The 20,048-nt window shown below is 37.9% G+C and overlaps 1 protein-coding gene across 2 annotated transcripts in view; it reads left to right on the top strand.

The window, feature by feature from the left end:
* rock1 (Rho-associated, coiled-coil containing protein kinase 1) overlaps positions 1-20,048 on the top strand; it is a 238,810-nt gene that overhangs the window by 113,772 nt on the left and 104,990 nt on the right. For both annotated transcript variants that reach the window (XM_051928913.1, XM_051928912.1), the window contains exon 2: positions 11,485-11,566. In XM_051928913.1, the coding sequence (XP_051784873.1) occupies positions 11,485-11,566 (82 nt within the window). The remainder of the gene's footprint in view (positions 1-11,484; positions 11,567-20,048) is intronic.

Raw genomic sequence — 20,048 nt, 5'->3', positions numbered from 1 at the left:
CCTTTCCAGATTTGTCAAATTATGTGGGCATCTCCTGTGTACAGCTCTCTTCAGGTCACCCCATAGATTTTCAGTTGGATTAAGGTCTGGGCTCTGGCTGGGCCATTCAAGAACACTTATCCTTCTCTGATGAAGCCATTGCTTTGTTGATTTTGATGTATGCTTTAGGTTGTTGGCATGCTGATAGGTGAAGTTCCTCTTCAGCCTCCTAGCAGAGGCTCAAAGGTTTTGTGCCAAAATAGACTGATGCTTTGAGCTATTCATGATTCCATCCTCCTTGACTAAAGCCAAATAGTTGAAAATTGGTTTCATCAGACCATAATGCATTTTTCCACCTGATCGCGGGAGACTGGGTGTACCTTTTTGCAAAGTTTAGCTGGGCTTGGATGTTTTTCTTTGTGAGAAAAGGCTTTTGTCTTGCTGCCCTACCCCATAACCTAGATAAATGAAGAATATGACTAATTGTTGCCACATGTTGGGAACAACCAGTACTTGCCAGGAAATCCTTTAATGTTTCTGTAAGCATCTTAGTGTTTCCCCTATCCAGCTTTCTCCTTGTTTTCTCATCAGCCTTGAAGGGACGTCCTGATCTTGGCAGAATCACTATTACGGATTCTGTAGTGCACACTTACTATGAATCATCTCCACTACAACACATGCCTTGCTCTGTCTACTTGCGTCTTTAGCTCTTCCAATCTTGACAGCTGTCTCCAAAAATGTTTTTTGATTTTTTTCAGAATCTTTTTGCCTCTTTGTTGGCTAAACTGATTGAGTTCAATGAAAAGGGCTGTCACATATGAGCTTGGGGTTTGCAACACTCACATCAATATTGTAAGGGAATATTGTAAGACTATTAAATGATTTGGGTTTTAGTCATTGCTCTAAAAAGCCAGTTAGCTTGAATTGATGGTGTGAAATGCATGTTGCTTTGCACTTTCTACGTATAGCAAGTGAGAGAAAGAATTCTGATCTTCTAATGAGATAAAGCATCTACAGTGGTGTGAAAAACTATTTGCCCCCTTCCTGATTTCTTATTCTTTTGCATGTTTGTCACACAAAATGTTTCTGATCATCAAACACATTTAACCATTAGTCAAATATAACACAAGTAAAAACAAAATGCAGTTTTTAAATGATGGTTTTTATTATTTAGGGAGAAAAAAAATCCAAACCTACATGGCCCTATGTGAAAAAGTAATTGCCCCCTTGTTAAAAAATAACCTAACTGTGGTGTATCACACCTGAGTTCAATTTCCGTAGCCACCCCCAGGCCTGATTACTGCCACACCTGTTTCAATCAAGAAATCACTTAAATAGGAGCTGCCTGACACAGAGAAGTAGACCAAAAGCACCTCAAAAGCTAGACATCATGCCAAGATCCAAAGAAATTCAGGAACAAATGAGAACAGAAGTAATTGAGATCTATCAGTCTGGTAAAGGTTATAAAGCCATTTCTAAAGCTTTGGGACTCCAGCGAACCACAGTGAGAGCCATTATCACAAATGGCAAAAACATGGAACAGTGGTGAACCTTCCCAGGAGTGGCCGGCCGACCCAAATTACCCCAAGAGCGCAGAGACGACTCATCCGAGAGGTCACAAAAGACCCCAGGACAACGTCTAAAGAACTGCAGGCCTCGCTTGCCTCAATTAAGGTCAGTGTTCACGACTCCACCATAAGAAAGAGACTGGGCAAAAAACGGCCTGCATGGCAGATTTCCAAGACGCAAACCACTGTTAAGCAAAAAGAACATTAGGCTCGTCTCAATTTTGCTAAGAAACATCTCAATGATTGCCAGACTTTTGGGAAAATACCTTGTGGACTGATGAGACAAAAGTTGAACTTTTTGGAAGGCAAATGTCCCCGTTACATCTGGCGTAAAAGGAACACAGCATTTCAGAAAAAGAACATCATACCAACAGTAAAATATGGTGGTGGTAGTGTGATGGTCTGGGGTTGTTTTGCTGCTTCAGGACGTGGAAGGCTTGCTGTGATAGATGGAACCATGAATTCTACTGTCTACCAAAAAAATCCTGAAGTAGAATGTCCGGCCATCTGTTCGTCAACTCAAGCTGAAGCGATCTTGGGTGCTGCAACAGGACAAGGACCCAAAACACACCAGCAAATCCACCTCTGAATGGCTGAAGAAAAACAAAATGAAGACTTTGGAGTGGCCTAGTCAAAGTCCTGACCTGAATCCAATTGAGAGCTATGGCATGACCTTAAAAAGGCGGTTCATGCTAGAAAACCCTCAAATAAAGCTGAATTACAACAATTTTTGCAAAGATGAGTGGGCAAAATTCCTCCAGAGCGCTGTAAAGACTCATTGCAAGTTATCGCAAATGCTTGATTGCAGTTATTGCTGCTAAGGGTGGCCCAACCAGTTATTAGGTTCAGGGGGCAATTACTTTTTCACACAGGGCCATGTAGGTTTGGATTTTTTTTTTCTCCCTAAATAATAAAAAACACCATTTACAAACTGCATTTTGTGTTTACTTGTGTTATATCTGACTAATTGGTTAAATGTGTTTGATGATCAGAAACATTTTGTGTGACAAAACATGCAAAAGAATAAGAAATCAGGAAGGGGGCAAATAGTTTTTCACACCACTGTATCTAACCAAGTCATTTACTGACCCATCATAGTAAATTGAAGGGATAATATGTGACTTCACTATACAACGTAATATCACTTAAACCTATGCAGAAATAGCAAATAAAATGCTAGAATTTAAGTAATTGTCTTGAGTCAGTAGTGAATATTGTTGTTTGCACTGCACAAGTAAAGAAAATTTCAATAGCTCTTGTGCTATTCATTTCTTGATTAACTAAGAGAAAACTAAGACAGAGACATCCAGAGTCTTGTTTTTAACAAATCACCCTGAAGAAATGTCCAAACTGTATATCAACTTCTATTCAATTTTAAAATATCCAGAGGTTTGAAGTTTTAACATTAGCTGAATATTACTGTTATATTATTAGTTCCCAAAGCACGTCACAGATGTATGGTTTGGTGCCAGAAAAGTCTTCAGAGGAAGCAAAGAACTTCAACTTGGCCTATATCCCACACAGTGCAAAATTTGTGGGAATGCTTGGAAAAAAAAGAAAGTTGGAGCCAAGCCACAGGATCCATGAGAGCAGCAAATTGAATTCACTCACAAACAAATAGGCTGTAACTTTCTTTGCCTGATGAAAATGTGGTGGAGATAAACAAGGAATGATGAGGAAAAAAAAATTAAGTATTCAGTTGTTTCCACAGCAAACACAGAAGGAACAGGTTAAAAGGTAAACATTTCAGAAACCTGTCAAAATAGCCTCAAAATGTAAACAACATTTAAGATCATTTAGAAGTTATTGTTTTAAAAATATTTTAAAGTAGAATTAATCACTGTTAACCTTCTATTTGCAATGAAAACAGAAGACACTGCAGCCCCAGTGGACTGGAGACATGCATCCCTGCATGACACGCAAGCTACTTCTGACAGAAACAGCTCTGTATATTGATAAAAATGGTGCACTTGCTGCAATTCAAGGTCTTCAAGCCAAACCTGTAATATGTGATTATCCATCTATGATTTTTAGCCAAACAGAGAGAAATAAAACTTTGCTTGGTTGATTTATCGACTGTATATATTTATTTGTGATAGCTAGGAGTAGTTCTGAAATTTCAGGAACACTCAATAAGAATTTAATGTTGGTGATCTGTTAATATTATGAAATATTGGTTGCAAGTAGAGATTCGCAGTTCCTATTGTTATATTACAAAGTAGCATATGCCAAATCTTTTCAGTCCTGGAATGCTTAATATTAAACAACCCTTTTACATTTAGCACTGTTACAGAGTGTGCAAAGGATCCTTGAAGACCGCCCCCTCGCCGCCTCAACCACTCCCCAAGACCATTAATATCGACATTGACATGCAACAAGTTGAGGATATAAAATGTCAATTTTATATGTACCACAAAGCTGAGTTTGTCTGCTGGGGTTGAATAAGAAGTGAGGTTACCAAATGCAAGTCACACTTGTATAAGCTTCTACATCTTCCATAGAATTTCCCAACAACTCCCGTGGCAGTGGGTGAGCATGAGCAGAATGGATTGCTCCATATATACACACACACTTCTTTCATAGTGAGAACTGAGGTGCATGCAAGCACTTAAAAAAAAAAAATTAAAAATGCATGTATTTTTTTCTTTATTTCACCTTATACAATTTATTGTATTAGGAATTTGTTAGTTTTCGCATACCCCTTGGGGTCAGAGCGCAGGGTCAGCCATTGTACAGCGCCCCTGGAGCAATTGCAGGTTAAGGGTCTTGCTCAAGGGCCCAACAGAGTAGGATCTCTTTTTGGCAGTGACGGGGATTTGAACCGGCAACCTTCTGGATACCAGCACAGATCCTTAGCCTCAGAGCCACCACTCCGCACCATCTAATGGTTGTGGTTGAGTGTGAGCAGAGTGAACCGCTCCATACACACACAGAGGTTTATATGAGGGTGAGTCAAAGATTATCCACACTCCGGTTATATTAAAACTTCTGTTGGCAGCACTGTCTGATCAGTGTTTTCCATACGAGGTCACTGTCTCCCCAGTCCCTGCTGTGCAGGTGTGAATGTTTTACGTTGGATCATTTGTGACTGCAGTGTAAAAAACAATGGCTGCCCCACTTGTGATTTGCACGAAAGAGGAGCAGTGGCACGATTTGTTTTTTGTGGTCTGAGGGTGTGCCTGGTGCTGATATTTAACAAAGATTTTGTGCACTGTATGTAGAAATTGTTTTGTCGTGAAGAAGTGTGTATGAAAGGAGACTTTCAAGGAATGTCGCACAAGTGTCAGCCATGAAGAAGGAGCTAGACACCCGTCCACGACTGAAATGATTCTGTTGAATAGACGAGTGACAGTAGGTGATGTGTCAAATCATTTGCAAATCAGCCATGACTCTGCCTATGCAATAATCCACGACAGACTTGGGTTTTGAAAGAAGAATATTCATGTGTGATGAAGAGGTGAAGACAGCGGTGCATTCGTGGCTCGCAGTTCTGCCTAAAACATTTTTTAATGAGGGAAATAAGAAAGCTTGTTGACAGATGGACAAAGTGTATTGAAAAGCCATTAGATTATGATGAAAAATGATGCATTTGTTGTTTCTGAAAGTTGATTAAAATAAATTCTATAGCCAGTGTGCATTTAATTTTTGACTTACCCTTTTATATATCTAATGTCTAGAGTCCAGGGTTAACCTGTGTCAACTCTTTGGGATATACTGGTTTATTTTTTAAAGGATCAGGTTGGTATTTTTCAAGTCAAAGATGTTTTTCCACAATAAGGCTGTATATCAATTTACCACATGAAACTGTGTTATAAAGTGAGGCATTTTTTAAACAAAAAAAAAACAAATAAATAACAAATAAATAAAAACCCAGCCTGTTCTTGAACTTTAAAATGGAGGTCTAGGGTCCAGGTCCAAATGTAAAAATCAAAAAATCTTAAAACTTGATAACAGTCTTGGTTTGAAAAATTGACATGTTTGAGGATTGATCTGCGTCTTGAGATCGCACAAACATTGGAAGAAAAGTATATCCTTGTAATTTTTGAAAGAATAAAAAAAGCAAAGCATTTTTATGAGATTCAGAAATTTTAAAAGGAGACCATCTATGCGCTTCATCTAATGGGTCATCAACCTCTGCATTGCTTTTCAGTCCCGGAGGTGTAATTTCCTCTAGCATATCCATTTCACAGACTCAAATCAAATGTATTTTTTTTATAGTAATAATAATAATAGCAGCTCACTACTCAAAAAGGCGGAGTGCCTGGTCTCCAACTGGCAACTTTTTGGTTATAAGGCAGCAGTTCTTGCCTCAGCACCATCCAAGAATATATTAACTTTGTGCCGATTGACATTTGAACATGAAATGCATGTGTTCCAAATAACGATATACTATATTTTTTTCCCTATACAACTCCAGGCACATCACACGTAGATAAGGAACCATGAGATGGGAGAACTTTTTTCCCTAGTTGACCTCCGTCGAGGTGGGATGTTTGGGGGTTTGGGGGTGGTATAGCAGGCTGCTTGTGCTAATCGACACATTTACAAAACAGAAGACGCTGATGGAGAGGTGCAAAGGAATTTAAGGTGGCCCGGGATTATGAGTTTTTTCGTAGGCTTCAGGGATTCTAGTGTTAATTGGGTATTAGTTTTTTTTTTATTTTTTTTTTATTTTTCCCAGTTCTAAGGTTGGAGAGTGATACCAATTTTCCCTAATTACAATTTCACTTAAAGCAAATGTCAAGGGATACAGTAAAAGATAGAAAGCCACTATTGCATTGAAAAATCAACATTTTTAAAATTTCAAACTTTATCCTTAGATTGTGGGGAATAGTCAATTGTTAATGTAGTTTTGGATTAAGCTACTTGAATGCAACTTTTTATGCAGTCTCTTGAATTGCCTGTGAACTGCATTATGTCAAAACAACAGAGACAACCTTAATGAAATTTTGCTTGAACAATACTGTTGATACTACATAAATCCTGGCGTAAAACCAAAACCATGTTGTTATATGTTCAGCCAGTAGTAACAAATGATTTGACATCCACCTGTTGCTCACATTGGCAACTGTATATGTTGTGTTGAGTCCACAGCAGTAATAATCTGTTTATATGTGCACCAAACAATGAAACAAAAAGTATTGTCTTTTAGAAAGCAAGTTGACAAAAGAGTCATTTAAAAATGCCTATTGTACAGATACATCTGGGCAACACTGGGTATTTCGGTTAGTATTTTATAATGATTGATAAATGCAAGCAATTCATTTTTGGTCATTTCTTTTTGTAACCTCTGGAGTCGAATAGTTGTAGCTAGTTTATTTTACATTTACATTCTGGACAATCTGCATGCTTGCAATCATTATGTTGAATCAAAAGTTACTGAGGGTTTTGTATTCTGAGATGTAATGATAAGCCTAATCTGAAAGGAAAGATTGCAGTTTTAAGAGCCAACAATTTTGTCACCCATCATGAACAATGTGTTTACTTTGTCTACATCTGGCCTGTTTTTTTTAGCTATAGTTTGTACAAAAGAGATTACAAAGAGAAGTTCAACAGCTTAGTTGTAATAGCACTTTAACGATAAATCTTACAGTATGAACTGACCTGACATTTCTTTTTTAATTTGCATTTCCCAGAAATGTGTATCTAAGAGACAAATTTTAAGGGCTTTTTGTGGTCTATTTCTGTTTACTTAAAATTCTATAAACATTACAGTGATTTTTTTTTTTTTAATAGTTTTAATATCTAGGGTCACCTGATATACTAATGGGGTCACGAGAAAATATTTAAAAACAGAAAATAAAACAACCTTAAATAGTATATTGAACAGGAACTGAATGTCAATATTTCAAACAGCTGGATTTGCAAAAAAGCTCAGATTTCAAAATGGGGTCGCAAACCAAAAAAGCTTTGGAACCACTGTATTAATGTTTAGAATACATAATATTTTGCTTAATGAATGTACTGTTTCACCTGTTTCACTGGTCTCATTTTGCTTAAGCCAGAACATAAACTAAAAATCTCAGAAAGGTGACTTTGAACTATGATGGTTGTTCAGCTCTTTATTTTGTTTAGATTGAGGAATAATACAAGTATTTTGTGATTCAACATTTGAATTTAGTATGTTCAGAAAATGGATGGTTGGTTAGATTTTAGCAGCAGTAAAATACATCCGGTTGAGCGAACGCTGGCGGGAATGGTCGCCGTTGCTTGCCGGTAACTTTTTCATGATTAACTCATGATCTAACGGACTAAGCAACTGTTTTTATTTTGGGCAGATTTATTCGTTGAGTTTTATTTTTTCAGTCATTTAGAGCTAGACTGATTTCTAGCTCGACTGGTGATTTGGCTGTGTGTGGACTATTTTCAGCCTAACCCTGCTTTGAGACTGCTTTGAGTCTTACCTGGCTCTGTTCTCCAGACATGTGAGTTGTCTGCGTCTTCGCTTACAATGTGGACCGGTAGGATATTTATTTGGTTTGTGTTTGTTTGGTCCCTCCTGTTGCTCGCTATCCAACCTGCGACGGGCCTGCTTCAGTACTCGGCTGCTGAGCTCCTCCGACTGCGCTTCCACCTGTCCGAGTCTCTGCTGACTGGGCTGCATTTCCACCCGGACATCATATTTCTGCCCCGTCGGAGATGCATCCACCGCGGGTCCCGCCGGAGTCTCCAGGCTGACACATTGAAAATGATAAACTCCATCTGGTCCAATTCTCGACGTCCTCCACATAACTTAGGCAGAGTCGCTGACCACAGTGTGTTAGCCAGCCTATCCCGGTTGGCTAAAACCATCGCTAAATGCGATAACGCCATTGTCAACTTCGGTCTGTTGAACATCCGTTCACTTACAAGCAAGGGGCATCTCATCCACGATCTCCTCACTGATCATAAGTTTGACTTTTTCTGTCTAACCGAGACATGGCAACAACCTCATGACTTTTCCCAACTTAACGAATCCACTCCCTCGGGGTGTGTTTACATCTGTCAACCCCGTGGCTCTGGCTGGGGAGGAGGTCTCGCAATAATGTATCATGAGAAGTGGAAAGTCCTGCCGTAGTCCGTTACTGCCTTCAGTTCTTTTGAATCTCTTGTGTGTCAATTAACTGGACCTATTCCTACTATTATTGTAACTGTTTACCGGCTCCTTAAATCAAATAATAACTTTTTGAACGATTTTGCAGTTTTTCTTACACACTTATCTACTGTTTCATCAAACATAATACTTTTGGGGGATTTCAGTATACATATGGATAATATCAATGTTCCTATTACTAGAGACTTTACATCCTGCCTTGAGAGTTTTGGATTCCAGCAGCATACTGATGTTCACACTCATTCCAAAGGGCATATCTTGGACTCAATTTGCTGTTCTGGAGTTACCCAGCTTGATTGTACTGCAGATGAACTCCCCATAACTGATCATTTTCTTATTTCATTCAATGTTAAACCTTCACTTTCCAATACTAAACTTTCCCGGCTCATGTCTTTCTGTAATATTAAGAATATTAACTTGGACCCTCTTTCTTCTAGTATTGATTCCCTTATGGATATTCATAATTTTTCCACTCCTGAAGAACTGGTCTCACACTATAACACTGGACTTAATGGTATTCTTAACTCTCTAACTCCGTTAAAAAACTAGATCTGTTACTTTCTCCTTTTCTGCTCCCTGGTTCACGCCTGAACTTTGGCTTTTGAAAGCCAAAGGCTGGCAACTTGAACGGTTGTATAAAAAAAAAACTGGACTCTTTGTTCACAAAGATATGTACAAAAACCATATACTTTATTACAAGGACTTGTATTGCCCAAACTAAATCTAACTATTATACTCACATTATTTCTTCCAATGAAGGCAACACCAAGTCATTGTTTTCACTGCTTAATAATATCACACAACCCCCGGATTCTTTACCTTCTCACCTTTACTCAACTGATTTTTGCAATTCCCTTATTTCCTTTTTTAATGAAAAAATCCAGAAGATACACCAGTCTCTCAGTACGGATTCCTCCAGTACTTCATTTGAATTTCACCCACCAACTCACCCATTTTGCTCTTTTCAGCTTCCTACTTTCTCAGAAATCTCAGATCTTGTCTGTAAGTCTAAGCCATCCACCTGTCAACTGGACCCCCTCCCTACAGTTCTGGTGAAAGCCTGCCTCCCCTTTCTGGTCCCTCTTATTTCTGCTCTTCTCTCACTACTGGTTCTGTTCCTTCATCTTTTAAAACTGCTGCAATAACCCCAATACTGAAAAAAACCTGGTGCTGATTTGACTAATTTCAGTAATTTTCATCCTATTTCTAATCTACTCTTCATTTCCAGAATTCTTGAAAAAATAGTGGGCATTCAACTTCATTCTCATTTATCTCAAAATAATCTGTATGAACAGTTCCAGTCTGGTTTTCGCTCCCTCCATAGTACAGAAACAACACTTGTCAAAATTACTAATGACCTCCTTATGGCAGCTGATTCTGGTTTAATTACTATTCTCATCCTTCTTGATCTGAGTACAGCCTTTGACACTATTTGTCACACTACTCTTCTCAATAGATTATCTTCAATTGGCATTACCCACACTCCACTAGATTGGTTCAGATCCTACCTCTCAGGCCGCACTCGGTTTGTTCAGCTTAAAAGTTTCACATCCCAACCCACCGCTGTTACTTCAGGTGTGCCCCAGGGCTCTGTCCTGGGGCCCCTTCTTTTCATTATTTACCTCCTTCCCCTTGGAAATATCTTTCGTAAATATAACATTAACTTCCACTGTTACGCTAATGACACCCAGCTCTACCTCACTAGCAAACCTGCTTTTTCCTTTCCACCCTCCTCGCTTATTGATTGCATAGCAGAAATCAAATCCTGGTTTTCTTCAAATTTTCTTAAATTAAATAGTGACAAAACTGAGGTTCTCCTCATTGGTACAAAATCAACATTATCCAAAACTGACAATTTTTCCTTTGTTATTGATAATTCGTCTGTCTCCCCTTCCCCACAGGTTAAGAGTCTGGGTGTCATCCTTGATAGTACTCTATCTTTTCAGTCCCACATCAATAACATCTCCCGGTCTGCATATTTCCACTTGCGTAACATTAATCGTATTCGCCCCTCCCTCACTCCTCACACCACTGCTATCCTTGTTCATAGCCTTGTCATTTCTCATCTGGATTATTGCAATTCCCTTTTCTTTGGTCTTTCTCGAAAATCTCTTTATAAGCTTCAACTGGTCCAGAATTCAGCTGCTTGCATCATTACTAGAACCCCCTCTATTCACCATATCACTCCCGTCTTGCAGCAGCTTCACTGGCTTCCAGATAAGTTCCGCATTCAATTCAAAACAGTCTGACCTCCTCCATGTTGCCATTCCCTCCCGTACCCTTAGATCCTCTTCATCCATCCACTTGACTGTCCCCTTCATCCGTCTTGCCACCAGGGGGAGCAGAGCATTCAGTTACTATGCTCCCCAGCTCTGAAACTCATTACCATCTGAGCTTAGAAATATTGAATCATTTTTCAAATCTAAACTTAAAACTCATTTGTTTAAGATTGCTTTTTCTCTTTTATTACAATTGCTCTGTCTGATTTTAATTTTTGTATTTTAGTTTTGTTTATAATGTGTGTTTTATTTATTCTTCGGTGTTCTGGATTGTTTACAAAGGTGCCTATGAATAAATAAAGTTATTATTATTATCATTAAAAGGCTATAGAATACCTAACTTGAGACATACTGTAACTCCTGATATGTATGAGGATGTTGGAGGAAAGTGTTGTTTTCCAGTTAGGTATTTCTTTTGGAAAAATAGACTTTTTTTTATAGTATTCTACGTAGTAAGATGAACAAGTATGTTAGTAAATGTTTTTGGTAAAAATGTATTCATGTGTTTAGTGAGTGTTCTTTTTGTGAACTACTTGGCTACAAGTTTTATTTTTTATATTTTCAGGATAGCTTAGATGCCCTGGCCTATGACTTGGATTTTCCAGCACTAAGGAAAAACAAAAATATCGACAACTTCTTAAATCGATGTAAGTGAATATTTTCATTGTTATTGAAAGCTTTGTAAAAACTCCTTTCTGACGGTGTGTTATATACTAAATTTGAATGTAATGATAAAATTTTTGACAAAAATATGGTTACAACATGTCTGTATTTCTAACATTATATACAGAAAAAGTATTTGAAATGGCTAAGCACATTGATCTTGAGATAAAACACAGCATAGTGCCAGTTTATTAGTCTTGTTTGATTTCAGGTAGTATACCAGCTACAAGTTTATTTTAAGACAATAATTCTGTAATATTAACAGATTACCTTTTTTAATAATGTCATCTTAGAATTCATTTGCTAGCCGTCATATTCTGCAGAAAGTAATAGAAGATGCCAAAGGCAATCTACTAAAGGTGTTCATCTTCACTAGGCGACTTACATTGATAGCTGTGATTAACAGTTTTTTTCTGTGTGGTATGTAAGCAAGAAATAAACCTTGGACACATTATTGTGTTGTTACCCATTGCCATTAACTATGAAAAGATTAAAAAACTTCAGTCTTTGTTTTTTCAGATCAAATCTTTAATCCAATTGATCTATAAACCATCAATTAAGCACAAAATAAATAAACAAAAAAGGAAAACAACCATTTATTAGGAAAATATGCCTACCATATTCTAAGCTCAAAACATGTTACAATACAAAGCCGAAGAGTACCAACAGGAAGAAAGTACTTCAGCACCCCAGCACTACCCAAAGAGAAGAAACATTGAACATACTCTAAACTACATGTTGAGGATGAAGCAGTTATTGATAGGCAGCTGAGCCTTGACTGTGTATAATTTTTGCGTTCTTGTCCATGTGTAACCCAGATGTACAATTGCGGAGCTCATGTAAAAAGAGATTGTAAAAAGAGGATTTCCAAAGATAAAGCTAGATTTTCCACTGAGAGACTAGAGCAAGTTTTACAGCAGTTCCCCCTAATTTATAAAAATGCTGGAAAATGGAGAAATAAAATGAAGAAAGATCTAAGTGGAAAAAAAGGTAGGAGAGGAAAGGAATATTGATGGAGAGAAGGGATACCAGAAAGTCAGGCACTTCACAACAGAACTTAGTGAACACTAGTGAGCAACCTTAGTATCCTTGCCTAATATCGTGTTGGTCCCCCATGTACCCCGAAAACAGTTGTGATCCATCAAGTCATGGACTCCACAAGACTTCTAAAGGTGTCCTGTGGTATCTGGCACCAACTCTTGAGCAACATATCCTTAAAGTCTTATAAGTTGCGAGGTGGGGGACTCCATGGATTGAAGTTGTTTTTACAATATTGTCTTGAATAATCATTAGTTAGGTAGTACGTGTCAAAATAATATCCACATGAACGCCAAGACCCAAGGTTTCCCAGAACAACATTGTCCAAAACATCATCCTGCAGCCATCTCTTCCCCAGGTAAACAATGCACGTGAACTCGGCCATCCACATGATGTAAAAGAAAATATGATTCATCAGACCAGGCTACACTCTTCCATTGCTCCATGATCTAGTTCTGACACTCGCATGCCCACTGTAGGTACTTTTGGCAGTGGACAGGGATCAGTATGGGCACTCTGAATGGTCTCCAGCTGTATAGCTGTATGCACAGCAAATTGTGATGCTCTGTTTGCTCTGACACATTTCTCTTGTGGCCAGTATTACGTTTTTCAGCAATTTGTGATACAGTAAATCTTCTGTGAAATTTTGATCAGATGGGCCTGCCTTCACTTCCCATGCTATGGGCACCCATGACCCTGTCACCAGTTCACCACTTGTGCTTCCTTGGACTAGTTTTGGTGTGTAGTAACCACTGCATGTTGGGAACACCTCATAAGGCTCACTCTTTAGGAGATGCTCTGATCTAGTTGTTCCGCCGTCACAATTTAGCCCTTGTCAAAGTTGCCCGGATCATTACATGTGCACATTTTTCCTGCTTCCAACACATAACTTTCAAGAACTGACTGTTCGCTTGCTGACTAATATATCCTGCCCCTTGACAAGTGCCATTATAACAAGATAATTACCTCTGCCATCAGTAGTTTTAATGTTGCCTGGTTTATTCAGGGAGAAAGAAACAATTAAGATGAGAGATCAAACCCATATCATAACACCACATTTACACGGAAAGTGTTTAAATAATAGACAGATTTGAATTAAGTATGTTGATAGTGGGAATTTTTAAACACCAAAGAAATATTTTTAAAAGCAGGGTAGAAATAAGGTCCCAATGCCATACAAATTTAACTGGCAAAGATTGGAAAGCTGCCTTGTGTAAAAAGTGTAGAAAGTTAACATTGTTCCAGGTGAGGGGAAAACAGAGTGTGATGTAGAATAGTTGATTAAATTGGAACCACACATGCTTTAAGGATTGACCTAAATTCTAAATAAAAGAAAATAGAAAAAATAGATATCAGTGATTGAAATGTTCAGATGCCAGCTTCATCAGAAACGTCACTCAGTGTGTTTATCCCTCTGTGAACCAAAGTTTGAGGAAAGAAAATGTGCAACTGTCTGGGTTATAGACAAGTACCTCACAAAAGTCAAGTTCACAGTTGTCTGTCTACTTTGTTATATCCACTGCATTTGTGATTAAGGGATATTTGTTGAGGGGGAAGAGAGAGAGGAAGTGAGAGGAAGAGAACTTGCAGTAATAAGTGGGAGAAGTGATACCAAAATTAGGGTGTGGAACAATGTTCTGACTCCATAAAAAGGGGAATAGACAACCAGGATGCCACTGGATCTTTCACACTTTTGAAGATCCACCTGTAGTTTGAAGTAATGGTGTTTGATGTTAAAGGGAAGATGAGTAATCTATGTTCCCATATAGTGATAGCTATTGAGCAAAAGATGGAAGAGCAAAGGAAAGAAAAGGCTTTCTTGCCTGATATTAAAAAAAAAAAAATTGGAAGAGGTAAAAAGATGTTCAAATTAGCAAACACAAGATGATATGAATATAAAGTCTTTATCATGTTAATGAAATAATCCTGTACACCATGGAATGCAATGCCTACCTAACAAAAAAACTTAAATATCATCTAATGAAAGGCCTTCTGTCCAACCAGGTGAGGTAAAGACATGGACATTGACCTTTGCTTTGCGAGCACTAATAAAGCCTGTTTAATCTGGATGGATTAATTTTGTGAATAACAGATGGTAAACATCTGTCCACTCTTTCAGACAGCTGTTATGTGTCCATGTTCATCAAGGTGAAGGAATGAAAATTAGTAAACTTGTCTGGGGCTTTGTCATCTTTACAAATAAGAGTGACTAGAGCAGTTTATTTATGGGTTCAGTTTATTTAAGATGGTAAGAGTATTCATCAACTGGAGATATATGGGTTCAACTTTAGCCTTATTAAACACTTGCTTCTAAACCTAAGATACTGCCACATGGATTTACACCAATTTACACACATAATTATCCTGCCAACTAGGGAGAAAAGTCAGTGTGTTCTGAATGTGTTAGAAATATTTTAGCATTTTATATCTCTCATATTGCAAGGTTATGTCTCTACCACAAAAACTTTGCCATTACAATTAAAGAATCATTTGTTGCACCAATAAGCACAGAAAAAATATAATAATTTTCCTTTTAATACTTTTTGAATAACAGATGTGAAGTGGCTTTCTAGGTGCAGTATTCTTGTTTGCAATTTTGAAATGCGCTAAATTTTTATGTTTTAATGTTTATGCAAAATTATAAACCTGGGTTTCCTGTAATTTTTATTAGAATTCAGCAAGCATTAACCTGTGTTACATTGGGATAATTTTGAGTTCTTTCCTTATTTTATATATTAGATTTAAAGATTTTCATCATTTTCATATGGTTGATTCCACTTTTTTCAGATGTTCTGGTTATTTAACACTTTATTTACTAATGAATACCTGTAGCTGCAGGTTTTCAGCTATCATTATATTTTTTTTCTATGTCTTCTCCACTCGTCATTAATTGTTATTATTAAGATACAATTAAGGGAGGAAATTCCACAGAAAAAGCTGAATTAATAGTAAAATGACAAATGAATAATTAAAACTTTTAAATTGTTGGAAAAAAACAAATATGGTTCGTAACAATGACCACAACTCAAGTGATAACAATTTCCTCATTTTTCAGAAAGTGTATTTAAAGTAATAATTATATTTTTACATAGTCAAGCAGGTCTTCATTCTAATAAAACATAAATGTATGTGTTGTCTACTGTCTTTCATTAGTAAAATATGAGATTTGCACATGTATATGTAGAGGTGAGCAGTGCGTCCCAACTGACAGTGTCTGTTTTTATCAAAGATCCCACCTATGTCGAGCCATTATCATTGGATAGCTGTGTTTCAGACTTTTCTAATGATGCATAGTTTTGGTATTGGGTATTTATACTACATACTGTATCACAGCTGTGCATAAAATGCAAGAAATGTATTGCGTATGTAACAGCTAATCTTTACCCATCTTTCTACACAAGCCTTTGAGAGTATGAGTGAATTGTTTGGTAGATATACAATAGGACTTGAGGTTTAAGCTTGAGAAATGTCGTCGTCTTCCCAAAAAAAAAAAGTACAGTTGAAGTCCTAGAAGAGTTACAAAAATCTAGTGATATGGAATTTAAAGACTCTGAATCACAGTTTTGAATCTATTGACAATTTGTTTGCTGAAGGACTCAATACTATACTTGATTTTTAACTACTGCTTAGTGTAACTTGCAAGCGTCACAGTGTGCAGTTTTACATTTCAAGCATCATGGGTTTAATTAACATATCCGGACACTGCTCACTTTACATTCTTCCTATATTATATTTCTGAGCAGTGCTGTTTCAGTTTCAGTGTTTTAGCATATCTCACCGTGTGAACTTCCACAGGGAACTGCTCTTCAATTGAGTGTACAGTGGAACCTCGAGTCATGACTGTAATTTGTTCCAAAACTCGGATCGTAAAACGATTTGGTCGTGACCCAAAGTAATTCCCCCCATAGGATTGTATGTAAATACAATTAATCTGTTCCAGACCATACGAACTGTATGTAAATATATATTTTTTTTAAGATTTTTAAGCACAAATATAGTTAATTACACCATAGAATACACAGCGTAAAAGTAAACTAAATGTAAAAACATTGAATAACACTGAGAAAACCTTGAACAACAGAGAAAACTAACATTGCAAGAGTTCGCGCTATAGCGCTACGAACTGCTTGCTAAAAACACTTTTTTTTTTTAATGAGTAGTAAGCACAGGGAAAAACATGAACATTTGAAACTTTTTGGTCGTAACCCGATTTGTACGTGTTCAGAGATGTTCGTGAACCGAGGTTCCACTGTATTAGTATAGCACCATGCCACTGCTCACGGTATCACACTGGGAAGCCATGCAAAAGCCGCCAAAACCTTTAATTGAATATCACTGAATCACCCTGCGCAAACTTTCATGGAGGATCACCCTTCAATCAAATGTACTTCTGTTGTGCCATGCCACACTGTTTGTCCAAAGTTTGGAACTCCATCTCCTGCAACTCCACCCACACTCCCACCAGAGATCAAATGTAATTGAATAACTGCGAACAAACTTTCACGGAAAACCACTCATTGGTCAAATGTCACTGAATCATGCCATGCCATGCCGCCTCTTACAGGTTCATGTGAGAAATTTGTTGCTTCAGAGTGATATATTATGTGTGTGTGTGTATATATATATATATATATATATATATATATATATATACAGTGGTGTGAAAAACTATTTGCCCCCTTCCTGATTTCTTATTCTTTTGCATGTTTGTCACACAAAATGTTTCTGATCATCAAGCACATTTAACCATTAGTCAAATATAACACAAGTAAACACAAAATGCAGTTTGTAAATGGTGGTTTTTATTATTTAGGGAGAAAAAAAAATCCAAACCTACATGGCCCTGTGTGAAAAAGTAATTGCCCCCTGAACCTAATAACTGGTTGGGCCACCCTTAGCAGCAATAACTGCAATCAAGCGTTTGCGATAACTTGCAATGAGTCTGTTACAGCCCTCTGGAGGAATTTTGGCCCACTCATCTTTGCAAAATTGTTGTAATTCAGCTTTATTTGAGGGTTTTCTAGCATGAACCGCCTTTTTAAGGTCATGCCATAGCATCTCAATTGGATCAGGTCAGGACTTTGACTAGGCCACTCCAAAGTCTTCATTTTGTTTTTCTTCAGCCATTCAGAGGTGGATTTGCTGGTGTGTTTTGGGTCATTGTCCTATTGCAGCACCCAAGATCGCTTCAGCTTGAGTTGACGAACAGATGGCCGGACATTCTCCTTCAGGATTTTTTGGTAGACAGTAGAATTCATGGTTCCATCTATCACAGCAAGCCTTCCAGGTCCTGAAGCAGCAAAACAACCCCAGACCATCACACTACCACCACCATATTTTACTGTTGGTATGATGTTCTTTTTCTGAAATGCTGTGTTCCTTTTACGCCAGATGTAACGGGACATTTGCCTTCCAAAAAGGTTCAACTTTTGACTCATCAGTCCACAAGGTATTTTCCCAAAAGTCTTGGCAATCATTGAGATGTTTCTTAGCAAAATTGAGACAAGCCCTAATGTTCTTTTTGCTTAACAGTGGTTTGTGTCTTGGAAATCTGCCATGCAGGCCGTTTTTGCCCAGCCTCTTTCTTATGGTGGAGTCGTGAACACTGACCTTAATTGAGGCAAGTGAGGCCTGCAGTTCTTTCGACGTTGTCCTGGGGTCTTTTGTGACCTCTCGGATGAGTCGTCTCTGCGCTCTTGGGGTAATTTTGGTCGGCCGGCCACTCCTGGGAAGGTTCACCACTGTTCCATGTTTTTGCCATTTGTGGATAATGGCTCTCACTGTGGTTCGCTGGAGTCCCAAAGCTTTAGAAATGGCTTTACAGTGATCCCTCGCTATATCGCGCTTCGCCTTTCGCGGCTTCACTCCATCGCGGATTTTATATGTAAGCATATTGAAATATATATCGCGGATTTTTCGCTGCTTCGCGGGTTTCTGCGGACAATGGGTCTTTTAATTTCTGGCACATGCTTCCTCAGTTGGTTTGCCCAGTTGATTTCATACAAGGGACGCTATTGGCAGATGGCTGAGAAGCTACCCAACTTACTTTCTCTCTCTCTCTCTCTCTCTCTTGCGCTGACGTAGGGGGGTGTGAGAAGGGGGGCTGTGTGCAGCTGCTTCCTGAAGGACATGCTGCACAGTGCTTCGCATACTTAAAAGCTCAAAGGGCACGTATTGATTTTTGAGTTTGTTTTTCTGTGGCTCTCTCTCTGTCTCTTCCTGCTCCTGACAGAGGGGGTGTGAGCTGCCGCCTTCAACAGCTTTGTACCGGCGGTGCTTCGCATACTTAAAAGCCAAAAAGCCCTATTGATTGTTTTTTTTGACTGCTTGCTTTGCACTCCTTTGAAAAGGAAGATATGTTTGCATTCTTTTAATTGTGAGACAGAACTGTCATCTCTGTCTTGTCATGGAGCACAGTTTAAACTTTTGAAAAAGAGACAAATGTTTGTTTGCAGTGTTTGAATAACGTTCCTGTCTCTCTACAACCTCCTGTGTTTCTGCGCAAATCTGTGACCCAAGTATGACATTCTAAAAATAACCATATAAACATATGGTTTCTACTTTGCGGATTTTCCTATTTCGCGGGTGGCTCTGGAACGCAACCCCCGCGATGGAGGAGGGATTACTGTATAACCTTTACCAGACTGATAGATCTCAATTACTTCTGTTCTCATTTGTTCCTGAATTTCTTTGGATCTTGGCATGATGTCTAGCTTTTGAGGTGCTTTTGGTCTACTTCTCTGTGTCAGGCAGCTCCTATTTAAGTGATTTCTTGATTGAAACAGGTGTGGCAGTAATCAGGCCTGGGGGTGGGTACGGAAATTGAACTCAGGTGTGATACACCACAGTTAGGTTATTTTTTAACAAGGGGGCAATTACTTTTTCACACAGGGCCATGTAGGTTTGGATTATTTTTCTCCATAAATAATAAAAAACATAATTTAAAAACTGCATTTTGTGTTTACTTGTGTTATATTTGACTAATGGTTAAATGTGTTTGATGATCAGAAACATTTTGTGTGACAAACATGCAAAAGAATAAGAAATCAGGAAGGGGGCAAATAGTTTTTCACACCACTGTGTGTATATATATATATATAGAGTGTATATATATATATATATATATATATATATAGAGTGTATATATACTCTGAAAAAAAAAAAAAAATAACTACAATTGCAATACTTGTTTTGAGAGATTGTTTAGGTGCAACAGTCTAAATGTTTACAAAAAGGGGTCAAACAGTATAACTTTGCCATACTATGGGATATGCAATCTTAGTACAATAATAACTAACATTTTGGGACACAAAAGAAACTTGATTCCAGGGTGGTGCATCATAAAATGTCTTGGTTACTGAACACGTACTGTAAAATCCTTTTTTTTTTTTTTTTTGAGAGAAATTCCTAAAATGGCTAATTTTTTGT

This window comes from Erpetoichthys calabaricus, chromosome 6 (assembly GCF_900747795.2).
Source record: "Erpetoichthys calabaricus chromosome 6, fErpCal1.3, whole genome shotgun sequence".
Lineage (NCBI taxonomy): Eukaryota > Metazoa > Chordata > Cladistia > Polypteriformes > Polypteridae > Erpetoichthys > Erpetoichthys calabaricus.
The sequence above is the reverse complement of the archived record's forward strand: the minus strand, read 5'-3'. Positions and strand labels throughout refer to the sequence as shown.